Source organism: Hemibagrus wyckioides, linkage group LG23 (genome assembly GCF_019097595.1).
Source record: "Hemibagrus wyckioides isolate EC202008001 linkage group LG23, SWU_Hwy_1.0, whole genome shotgun sequence".
Lineage (NCBI taxonomy): Eukaryota > Metazoa > Chordata > Actinopteri > Siluriformes > Bagridae > Hemibagrus > Hemibagrus wyckioides.
The window spans coordinates 17608963-17622023 of record NC_080732.1 but is presented as its reverse complement, the minus strand read 5'-3'; the positions used below and the strand labels follow the sequence as shown (position 1 = coordinate 17622023).

Sequence of the window (13061 nt, the reverse complement as noted above, 5' to 3'; positions counted from 1 at the left end):
TACGACTCATGTCTGATGGATGAAGGAAACCAGAGAACCCAGAGGAAACCCCTAGAGCACAGAGAGAACATGCAAGCTCCACACACACACACACACACACACACACACTACACACAGTTTAGAGATGCCAATCAGCCTACAACTCATGTCTGATGGATTATGGAAACCAGAGAACCCAGAGGAAACCCGTAGAGCATGGAGAGAAAACGCAAGCTCCACACACAAACACACACACACACACAACACACAGTTTAGAGATTCTACCCAGCCTACAACTCATGTCTGATGGATGAAGGAAACCAGAGAACCCAGAGGAAACCCCAAGAGCATGGAAAGAACATGCAACCTCACAAGAAGAAGGCAAAAATCGAACCCCTAACCCCACAGGTGTGAGCCAATAATGCTAACCGCTTCGCCACCATGCCCACTGCATATCCTCTGTCTCCATCATCACAACTTCATCACCCTCTGTTGCTTACTTTCCCATAACTGCACGACCCCACATGTTTTATATAACACTTATAACACGTATCAATCATCTATAATCATCGTACCACCTGAGCAGTCAAGGCTATGTGTCGAAATTTTCATCATGCTGTGGAAATTCCTCCTGCAGTTACACAACCAATAAAGAGATGATCGTGCCATCAGCGTTATGACCGTAATAATCTCACCATCACGCTCTTACGCTCTCAATAACGTCTGTTTATTCTGAAAGGTCAAGCGCCCCGTCGCGTGCAATCCACTCTCTTATGGATGATTGAAGCTCGGCGCGGCGCTGTCACCTCAAACGTGTCGAGTCCGTAATCAAGATCCAGAGGAGCACATTATCAACGTGTGTAAATCATTAGACTCGGGGACGAGAGCTCTGTTTATGGCCGAGACGACGGTCCTGACAGTCAGCAGGATTCGAAACGCTCACAGTAATCACCTGGGACTGATATATGAGCACTGGTAGGGTTTGTTTTAATAGTTGAATGAAAATAAATAGGAATAAAAAAATAATGACCGTGGCTAAGTTTACCAGCTTACACCACAGTTTCACTGAATTCTTCATTCTGATTGGTCAGACATTGTTGATTAAAAAGCTGCAGGTTTATATTGATGGACTCAACATACACCAATCAAGCATAACATTATGTCCACTGAGAGGTGAAGAGAATAAGACTGATTATCTCCTCATCATGGCACCTGTTAGTGGGTGGGATATATTAGGCAGCAAGTCAACATTTTGTCCTCAAAGTTGATGTTAGAAGCAGGAAAAATGGACAAGCGTAAGGATTTGAGTGAATTTGACGAAGGGCCAGATTGTGATGGCGGATAGACCACTGGATCAGAGCATCTCCAAAACTGCAGCTCTTGTGGGGTGTTCCCGGTCTGCAGTGGTCAGTATCTATCAAAAGGAACAGTGGTGAACCGGCGACAGAGTCATGGGCGGCCAAGGCTTATTGATGCACATGTAGAGCGAAGGCTGGCCCGTGTGATCCGATCCAACAGACGAGCTACTGTTGCTCAAACTGCTGAATGCTGCTTCTTATAGAAAGGGGTCAGAATACACAGGGCATGACGGGTCAGGGCTGTTTTGGCAGGGGGGGGGCGTATACAATATTAGGCAGGTGGTCATAATGTTATGCCAGATCTGTGTGTGTATAGTATATAAACAGAGAGCTGGAATCATGTAAGCACTAAAAGGATCCATTTTTTTGGGTCAAAGATGATATTAAAGGTAACTCTAAATGGATAAAAAAAAATACACTTTTAGTAAAAATAAGAATAAACAAAATGCTTCAGCATGCACACTTATTAAAAAATGGTTTAATTTAACGCATCATCACCACGCCATTGTTGATTAGCGTGATGCAATGAGTGTAAAGAGAATGAAGTGTACAGTAAGTGATACTGCGCAGAGCTCGGAAATGAGCAACGGTTTCATCTCTGCTCGATGAGTCTCTGATTATCACGGCACAGCAACGCTCACTGACACAGCAGCCACACGCCGCCATCTGAGCCCAAGACTAAAATAAAGCCGTAACACTTACTCTGTACGGTCTGAGACACTGCTCATTTAACACAATTAACGTGCTTGAGAGGAAAAATACAATCAGGAGGGTTGGGAATCGGGAAATAAGTTTTTCCTCACAAGTTTTTTCGTAGAAAGAGAGAGAGAGGAGGGAAGGGGAGGGGGGTGCAATCGTTAGACAGAGCTGGCAGCAAAAGCCAAAAAAATGAGCTGCCAATCAATAAAATCAAATCTCATGAAAAGTTATTTCTTCACTTTCCTCCAGTTTACCGCTGTTGAAATTTCCGAGCAGGAGCGTGGCTCATTACAGAGGCATCAGAGAGACATTTTTCCAGTGCTGTATAGACGAGGATGAGTCATCGATACAGGAAATGATTTCAGAATCATCTCTGCTTATGCTTTAACCCATGTCTTAACATCCATGTGCATGGATCTCCTTCCTGAAAAACACGTTTCACGTTTCTGAAACACTCCTCCAGAACAACAATGTCCCTGTGCACAAAGCTCCTGAGCTCCATCAAGACATGGTGTGGAGGTGAAGGTTGGACTGGAAGGACTGGAGTGTCCTGCACAGAGACCCGACTCTGACTCAACCCCTTCAGGGTGAACTGGAGTCTTATCAACATCCCAACATCTCACTAATGCTCTTGTAGCTAAATGATCACACATCCCCACAACCATGATCATAAACATCTAGAGGAAAACCTTCACAGAAGAGCAGAGTGGAGCTGATTATAACAGTGAAGAGGGAATAAATCTGGAACGGGATGTTCAGAAAGCACATATGTGTGTGATGGTCGGGGGGCACATACTTTTTACTATATCGTGTCTCTTACATTCAGCTCAGTCATTCGTTATGATTAGTGATGATAAAGAGGCACATTAACTTAATATCCTAAATCTTAACAATTTAGATTTTTTTCCTAAGAAAGAAAGAAAGAAAGAAAGAAAGAAAGAAAGAAAGAAAGAAAGAAAGAAATGCTTTTCAGAATTTATACCTTTTTGTCTCTGAAATTAATGTATTAATTAATTAATGAACAAATAAATAAACAAGAAAAGCCAACACACCTACACAAAAGACAAGCAAATAAATAAAAACAAAAGAAATAAAAGAATAGTGATATAGTAAATAGTAAATGTGAATAGTAAATAAATGACATCCCATCTCACAGCTCTGACTCTTCACCTTCATCCAAACTGCACCCGGACCCTGCCATGCCGTCTGGACCTGGACATCAGACCTGAAGCTGAACTCTAACACGGCGAAATTGATCTGCCTGCAAATCACTGTCTGCTGCTCCAGCCGTCCGTCAATATCTACATCGCTGCTGCCGAGTAAATAACACCTTCTACTGCGTCCTGCAGGTTCCTCCTGCGTTCCAAAATGTTTTCACACCATCTCTTCATGCCTCAAGTCTCGGCTCATTCTCACAGTTTCTTCATCACAGGGTAGGAACAAGGTGCACTTCCCCCTGAAACCCTTCAGACACAACAAACACACAACAAACACACAACTAACACAACAAACACACAACAAACACACAACTAACACAACAAACACACAACAAACACACAACTAACACAACAAACACACAACAAACACACAACAAACACACAACTAACACACAACTAACACACAACTAACAGACAAAAAACACACAACTAACACAACAAACACACAACAAACACACAACTAACACACAACAAACACACAACTAACACACAACTAACAGACAAAAAACACACAACTAACACATAACACAAAGCCACAGACCTCTAGATCTGATAACGCTGCCAACAAGAACAATTATCTTTTAGCACAGAAACCCAAACGTATGTCACTGGAGGAGATTTCTTCTTTTCTGTTGACTCACAACAGACAGCCTTGTGACATCATTCAACCTTGTGATATCATTCAACCTTGTGACATCATTCAACCTTGTGACATCATTCAACCTTGTGATATCATTCAACCTTGTGATATCATTCAACCTTGTGACATCATTCAACCTTGTGACATCATTCAACCTTGTGATATCATTCAACCTTGTGATATCATTCAACCTTGTGATATCATTCAACCTTGTGACATCATACAACCTTGTGATATCATTCAACCTTGAAACAATGCACAGCCTTGTGACATCACTCAGGCTTGTGATATACAACCTTGAAATAACGCAAAGTCTTTTGATATTAAAATTTGTAAGATAAATTTCAACCTCCCTGTCCTTTCCCCTTCAATGAATGAATGAATAATTGAATAGATAGATAGAAAGGCAACATACAAACAATTAAACAAACAAAAAATGAATAATAAAGGAAGGCAACAATCATACAACCAAATAATTAAACTAAACAATACACTAAATAAATAATAACAAAATATAAACAAACAAAAAAATAAATAATAAAGGATGACAAGCAAATAATTAAATAACTAAACATTAAAATAAATTAAAGAAAGACAAAATATCTATATATGTGTAAATAAATAAATATGACAACAAACGTACAAACAAATGAAGACTATATAAACAAAATAAATAAATACAGATGGAAAAAAATACATAAGAAAAGAATTTAAAAAATGGATAAATAAACAGGTAGGAAAGATAAACAAGCAAATAAATAACTGGATCACTTTGGGGTTTAATCAGAAAATCTCTGATGAACGGCTTGAAATGATGTTTTGCTTGAAATGTAAGATTTATTTTAATGTAATTTATCTGATCGTGTTGAATAAGAGTCTCAGCGGGAAAAGCAGAAGAGTGAAGCTTTCAGGTACATCTTCTATCGTTATAGCGAGAGGTCCAACTTCGTTAATGCTAATTAATAGCTTAATCGTACATTTTGGCACCTAAGCTGCTCTCATTCTTTCCAAGCAGAATCACACTCACACACTTCACACAGTTTCTGCCATTCGCCGTTCAGCTCTCAGGTCTGAGAGTAAAGCGCGGTTAAATCCTTCAGGTTCAGTGTTCGGGTCCTTCAGCATTTAGGCTTCTGATTATTAAAGACTTCCTCTCAGTACAGTCCCTTTCAGCGCTGCAGGATTTCTTTATGATCTTTATGACTTATTCTTGAGTTACAAGAAAGTGGAAATTAGAGAAAAAGAGGGAAAATTCAAGTATGATGAGTTCAGGTGGGGTTTGATATAATTTTTTTTTTACAAATCCACATCCTGATAAAAATAACGCATTATATTTTACGCATATAAAAATATAAAAATAACGCATTATATATTTATTTATAAAATAATTACAAGGTAATAGCTTCTCTAATTGGAAATTTCTTTAAAAATCATTAAAAAAATGTAATGCTATTTCATTAAAATTGTATTTTATTATTATTATTTTTTTTATTTCATTTTATTTTATTTATTTTTATTTTTTTTAAAAATAACATTTTTTGATTTTAATATGTTAGTATTATTTATACTTTTTATTTTATTTATAATTTTTCTATACAGTTTTTTGGCAGCACTTCTATTTATTTACTTATTTATTTGTAAACTAAATTAGACACTCTGATACATATTGTGCATCATACAAATGTGCTTGTCGTATCAAAGCATCCTGGAGTGATTTCCATCTCAAATCAGTTTTGTTTCCCCCAGACTAGTGTCCTAATTTCCCAATTTACATTTTTCCTTGTCTTGTGTATAGTTTAATGTAAAGGAGCAACAACAACATCTATTTTCTCGAATAAAAAAAAATCACCAAAGCAACACGAAAAATCGATAAATCCACCTCCGGTTGTTTGTACTGTTTCAGTCGGAGTGAATCACGTCTCGTTTGAACTCAGTAGTAACCTCATTAAACAGGCCGAGTAAACAGAGCAATGTACAGTAGGAAAGAGTTTTAAAACACATCAAGCTCTAAGAAAGTGTTTGGTTTGAGCAAACAGGAAGTCAAACGCCGCTGAAGCTCGGCGAAATCCTGAATGCTTGGCTCATATCGATGTGAAATAACAAGCATCTAATCTGTAGGTGTTCAGAAACATTCAATTTAACTATATAAAAAGCCTCAAACGTGCAATGTGTCATTTTTTAAATAAATTCCAAACGATAATGCTGCAAACTGTGGTATTATAAGACGAATAAAACACTTCAGGACATGCAGCCACAGGAAATTAATCAACCACTCTCACTCCCTACCACTCCAAAATTAAGCGTATTAAGTAATCCAAATGTTTCAAATCAAATCATGAATCAATTATTATGATTCAAATCAAATCTAATGAAAAATCATATCACAATGCCAATATTGTGATTAAAATTGTGATTAAAACAGTTGTGCCAAGTTTTTCCTCTTTCTTGACAGTCCATGTAAGAATTCATGATTTTGCAAACGGTGATATTCGGTGGATTTTGCCATTTTTTTTAAATTACTGCAGATTTTCCGCAGATTTGGGGCAAGACATGTCGTGTGATGTCATCGCAACATATATTAAGCTGAAGCTCTCTTTCCATTCACATGAGCACAGCTCTCATAGAAGGTCATTACACATGTGTCTTCACCGGGTGGAGATTCAGAGAAAATTCTGAAATTCTGAAATAAATAAAAATCTAGCCATGCTGAAAAAAACTAAAATAAACTCAATTTTTTTTTTTTGGCTGTAACAATCACAAAAAATGTAAAAATAAAATAAAATAAAATAAAATATAAAAAAGTAATAAATAAAATAAAATAAAATAAAATAAAATAAAATAAAATAAAATAAAATAAAATAAAATAAAATAAAATAAATGAATGCAACCTTTTAGAAAACCTTTCTATGAATGCAAAGCTCTGGCAGTGGAGACATCCCATTTACTTCCATAAATATGAAGCTAAACATTTCTTTCTTGAAGGTAATAAGAAAATAAACCAAGCTTACAGACAAACAACAAATCTTGCTCATGTTGCAAAACCTACTGACACTGGAGACTCCTTCCAAAAATGTTACATGAACTAATCCTCTCCTCTCAGAAAATGTAAAATAGATAGATAGATAGATAGATAGATAGATAGATAGATAGATAGATAGATAGATAGATAGATAGATAGATAGATAGATAGATAGATAGATAGTTCTTACAAGTCCATGTAATTAAGTTGTTACCATAGAAACGACAACATGTTTATTATATAAACCTGAGGTAGAAAAAGACTTGACACCTTCTGACCAATCAGAACTGAGAGTTTAACCGGCGCTGGTGTATAAATCTAATGTATCGAGCAAGATGCTGCTTTTCATGAATCTGACTTTTATCTTATCTCACTTTGATCTGATCTAACAACGGATCTTTTGTCTCTACACGAGAACGCTCGGTATTCTGTGCTTCACTCTTCACACTCTACAGATTCGCTTTGGCACGCTTCGTCCGTCTGTTTCAAAATATTCATATGCTGCATCCAATGTTCCGGGGTCATTCGCTTCTCAGTTGAAAGTTGGCACGAGGAACATCCAATTACGGCAAAGTACAGTGACAGATGTTGCTTAGCTCTGAATTAATACGCAGTTTATTAGAACTTCAAATGAATTTCAACGTGAAAGCTAATGAATGGTGTTATTTACTCGGGCGACGGAGAAAGCCTACGCAGTCTGTGCTTTGTCTTTCGCATAATTGTGATATGACTATGATAAAGTGCACCGTACTTATATGAGCATCAATTATAATTTAATTTACTTTGATTTTACACTTTAGAGCGTGCCATACATGCAGCCTGCTCAGACAAGGGTGTTAATTACAGTTTGCAGATTATAATTGACACTCTAAGATGGATTTCGCTGAGCGTTACAGTCTTTATTAGGCGAACTGTTCAATAGGGGAACGATGTTTTCAGTAAGACAGGCGGAACTGCAACATTGTACAACATCGGTGGGAGAATTCTCAATTCTGATTGGTTAAAAATGTGGGTGATATGATACACTCTAGTTAGGATTTGATTTCATTCAGGATAGTGGATTCCTATTTTTGAGGAATTGATTCGATTCACAATACTGCTTTTATGATATGATTCGATTCATGATGCTGACTCCCTGATTTGATTCAATTCACAATACTGCTTTTATGATATGATTCGATTCATGATACTGACTCCCTGATTTGATTAATTCCATAATAGCGCTTTCATGATATGATTCAATTTACGCTACGGGCTTTGTGATATGATTCGATTCACGATTCTGACTCCCTGATTTGATTCCATTCACAATACCAATTTTATGAAATGATTCGACTCATGCTACTGGCTTTCAATTTGATTGATTCAATTCATGAAACTGGGTATAAGATTTGATTCGGATAACAATAATGGATTCGATTCACAATATTGTCTTTGTGATTTATTTCGAATCACAAAACTGTCTTTCTAATTTGATTCAATTCACGATACTGACTCCCTGATTTGATTCAATTCACAATACTGCTTTTATGATATGATTTGATTCATGCTACTGGCTTTGTGATTTAATTTGATTCACAGTACTGACTCCCTGATTTGATTCGATTTACAATACCGTTTTTATGAAATGATTCGACTCAATTCACAATACTGGCTTTGTGATTTGATTCAATTCACATATATAACGGATTCAATATTTAATTCGGTTCACAATACTGGATTCAAGATTTAATAAGAATCACAATAATTGATTCATGATTTGATTTGATTCACAATATCGCTTTCATGATATGATTAGATTCATGCTACTGGCTTTCTGATTTTATTGAATTCCCCAAATATTTTTAATAACATTTGAATGAAGAAAAATGATGACTGAAAAGACTCCCAACCTTAATTTATTTTTAATCATAAAAAAATTGTATAAAACTAGATAAATCATAGATAAATATTTCTACGAACAGAGGTTTAATATCGTAAACAAAATGTGCTACAGGTTTACTGTCTCTTAAAAATTTAATTTAATTTAATTTAATTTAATTTAATTTAATTTAATTTAATTTAATTTAATTTAATTTAATTTAATTTAAAAAATGATAAATTAAAATAAAACAAAATAAAATTAATCCAAATATTTTATTCAAAATTCTCCAACCCACTGAGCATTGAGTCGTCACTGAAAAGTCTTCAGGAGAGAGTCTTTGATAGTAATAGCTCATTCACATGACTTGCACGGCAGACAAATTACAAAATAAGCTGAAATGTTACTGTTTTTTCTATGGAGACTTTTATTAAATGTTTATGGATATGGGAGGAGCCTCCAGTGCCAGTGACAAAGGCAATCTTTTCCTGTCATGGGAAAGTCTTCAGGACAGACGAGATTAAATATTGTGATTTCTCTGTAACATAACAAGGTGTTTTGTGTGTTTTTGTGTGTGTGTGTGTGTGTGTGAGAGAGAGAGAGAGAGAGAGAGAGAGAGAGAGAGAGAGAGAGTGAGAAGCAAGGTTACTTCTTAAAGACTAGTGCAGTGCTTCTCAGAGCATTCATGAAGCAAAGGACCAGATTCCATGATATTTCAATTTTCTGAGTACTGAGCATCAAAACCCACCATTATGAATGTTATTTTGTTTTTAATTGAGTTATTAGAATTTGACTCGTCACTTGTTTTCAACAAGAATCCTACGAATGATGTCGACTTGAACAAATACATTCTCTTGGTGGAAATTTCAGGGATAAATTCAGTAATAAGCCAAACTATAAGTGCTTGCTTGGGTGTGAATGATTGGATTACGTTCAAAGCGGCTTGTGAAATTTGTCTGTCTAGAAAACTCCTGAAAAGCTGTTCCATAACATTGAATAAGACTTTAAATAGATAACATTTGACTTGAATTAAATATGTGGGCAAACTGCTGTGGTGTAAGAGGAATCAAACACCTCAACTCACCATTTTATTGGAATGTAATCGACTTTGTGGTCACATCATGTTACGAGACATCACACCATGTCTACTCACACGGATCCACTACTTACTCAGACAGTAAGTGCTTTATGACAAAGAGCAAGATCAAATGATGCAGAAGAGTTCGAAACACCTGTGTTCTGAGACCATGAAAGTATTCCACATGTACGTATAAATGTACTGGGAGGGAGGGAGGGAAGGAAGGAAGGAAGGAAGGAAGGAAGGAAGGAAGGAAGGAAGGAAGGAAGGAAGGAAGGAAGGAAGGAAGGAAGGAAGGAAGGAAGGAAGGAAGGAAGGAAGGAAAGTCCTTACACAAGAATCACAAATATTCTGTTTTCCAAAATTTCAAAATCAGTTTCCTCATGATCCATAGTAAACACCTATGCTCTGAGACCATAAAAGTATTTCATATGGAAATAAATAAATAAATAAATAAATAAATAAATAAATAAATAACCTGCCTTTACACAAGATACAGAAGTATTCTGTTTTCTAAAATTTCAAAATCAGTTTGTACGTGTTCCATATTAAACACTTATGTTCTGAGACCATGAAAGTATTTCATATGGATATTAATCATTGAATAAATAAATAAATAAATAAATAAATAAATAAATAAATAAATAAATAACCTACCCTTACACAAGATTCACAAATATTATGTTTTTCCAATTTTCAAAATCAGTTCCAACATCATCAGTATGAAACACCTACTTTCTAAGACCATCCAAAGTATTCCATATGGAAATTAATCAATCAATCAATAGATAAATAAGTCAATAAATAAATAGCCTGCCCTTACACAAAATACAGAAATATTCTGTTTTCCAAAATTTTAAAATTAGTTCCCACGTCATCAGTAAGAAATGACTGAATACTCAACACCACTTGGATGATCTGCGACAGGTCCTGATCATAAAGACTGCCATAAAGACCTCCAGCACAGAGTTGACTTTAAAATGAGTTCAGACCTTTAAAATGAGTTCATGGGCCATGTTTTCCACAGTGACAGGAAGTGATGACTAGAATAATCATCCTGGAGAAAATCATGACCATGTGAATAATTAACGGGTCTGCACACTCATGTTTGCAAAGCTTGGCCTGATCTCAGATGTCAGGTACAAAGCCAGTCACACAGATGGATGGAGACTTCATGATGCAGCATGCCCAAGGTAAAGAAGAAGCTACGCACCATGAATAATTAACCTTAATCATGAGAAGGTATGGATCAGCTGCAAGGACATGAGGATGAACCGAACAGAGAGATCAAAAGAAACGGAGAGAAATGGAAAGAAAGAGTGTTTGAGCTTTTTTTTTTTTTTAACACTAAAACACTCGTGTCGTCTTTCACGCTCCTGTATGGACTGCGTTGTCACGCAGACGCGTCTGCGCATGCGCGCGCAACAATTTACTTCCACAGCTGCGCTGGTTCAAAAGAGTCCTCCATTTCCACTCAGCATCATCTATCACTTTCAACCCAACTCCAGAAAAAGTGTCTTTTCTCATCCCTGCGCATTTAAAACTTCTAAACAGCACTCGTTCATGTAGAAGTGTTTATTTTTTTCTCTTGTGAATGCAAACTAAATTCCGTTTCAGTGCAAAACTTTTTTAATCGGATCTTTTTTAGCCAGCAGTGTAAACGCGATTAGACGCGGATACCTTGGACAAAAATACAGCCGAGGCGTAGTTGATCATCCACAACACCACTGTCGTCCCGGACACGACTGCTTATAAGCACAATAAAGCCCTGCTGAGATTTGGATGAAATTGCTCAACACTGCAAAAACACTGCGCATCAGCCTCCAGCACGTCCAATAAGGTGTTAATGCATTATGCAGACAAGACTCCAGAGATGCACAAGATCACAGGCACTAAATGTGAAATAATAACTAGAATAATGAATAAGCAATGCATTTCTTTTCTTTATCCTTCCCGCAATATGAATTCATTGATTTAATGACGCGTAATAACGCGTAATAAAATGTGCACCATAGGTTGGTGCAAATCAGGCGCCTTTTCGGAGGCACCGTGGCCCGTTTACTTACCGTGCGCGCGGGTGCACATCAGCGAAAACACGACGTTCCAAATGACAAATCCGCCTTTGATCCTGGCCGCTTTGGCGCGAGAAGAGTCCGCGCGAGAAGAGCACCGGGCGCATCCTCCGTCGGAAAGGAGTACAAATCCACCGCGAGCCTCTGTCATGTCGGAGCGTCTTGACGAAAAACAAACCCGGCGCTGTTTCTCTCCCCTCCCGCGCGCGGAGAGGCTGGTGCTGAGCGGTCGGAGAGCGGCGTTACGGCGATTCGGTGCGCGAGACGCGGGGACAGGACTCAACCATCTCGGCCGACGGGGGAACAGAGTGCAGTGCGCGCGCCTCCAGAGCTCCTCGGCACGAGCCGACCACCCGACAGCATGTGGGTGCTGCTTTTTAATCAGCGCTCAACACACATATACTCTCTCTCTCTCTCTCTCTCTCTCTCTCTCTCTGTCTCTCTCTCTCACACACACACACCCCAAAAATAAAAAAAATAAAAATAATAAAATAAAAAAAAAATGCTCCAAGGTCTGATCCGCGCGCGCAGGTTCCTGACACGTTTTAAAGCAGCTCGAGAAGACGTGTTACAGCAGAAAGTCGGAGCACGCGAGCCTCGGTGCGTGTGATAAGCATGCAACTTTTCCTAGCTGCGGATTTGTGGAGTCTGCTTAGAATGGAAATCGAGTTCTGATCTAAAAGCGTGCTGTGAAATGTGCGATTTAGGATGGAGTCTTCTGCCATCTATAGGTTATACAAGCAACTCAGACCTCTCTCTCTCGCTCTCTCTCTCTCTCTCTCTCTCTCTCTCGCTCTCTCTCTCTCTCTCACACACACACACACACACACACACTAGCTGCTATCTAAAAAACAAAAGATCTTTCAGAGGTTAATTGCCTCCTAAAAGAACCATCATCTTTAAACAGAACCTCAAAGTCTTCTAATCTTAAACCACAATTAGACATTTTGGTGCCTCAGGAAAAAAAAAAACACAACACCAAAAATTCTTGGGTCTTGGTAGGTGAGCTCGTTGATCTTAAAACAATCATGTGGCAAGCGATTTAGCGGTTACGCTACTGCGACCAAACACAGCAGAGCGTCTGAATTTTTTGATTAAAGTCACAGTGTGAGCGCTGTTATGACACTTGTCTAATAGC

At 37.6% G+C, this 13061-nt stretch overlaps 1 protein-coding gene across 5 annotated transcripts in view; it reads right to left on the bottom strand.

The window, feature by feature from the left end:
• The window catches only part of csmd3a (CUB and Sushi multiple domains 3a), a 289841-nt gene extending 277181 nt beyond the window's left edge, over positions 1–12660 (bottom strand). For 2 of the 5 annotated variants that reach the window (XM_058376409.1, XM_058376413.1), the window contains exon 1: positions 11918–12655. In XM_058376409.1, coding sequence (XP_058232392.1) covers positions 11918–12074 — 157 coding nt within the window. In that variant the 5' untranslated portion in view covers positions 12075–12655. Of the gene's footprint in view, positions 1–11917 lie in introns of all 5 variants that reach the window. The other 3 variants (XM_058376410.1, XM_058376411.1, XM_058376412.1) reach the window with 3 other exon arrangements.
• Positions 12661–13061: the final 401 nt, after the last annotated feature.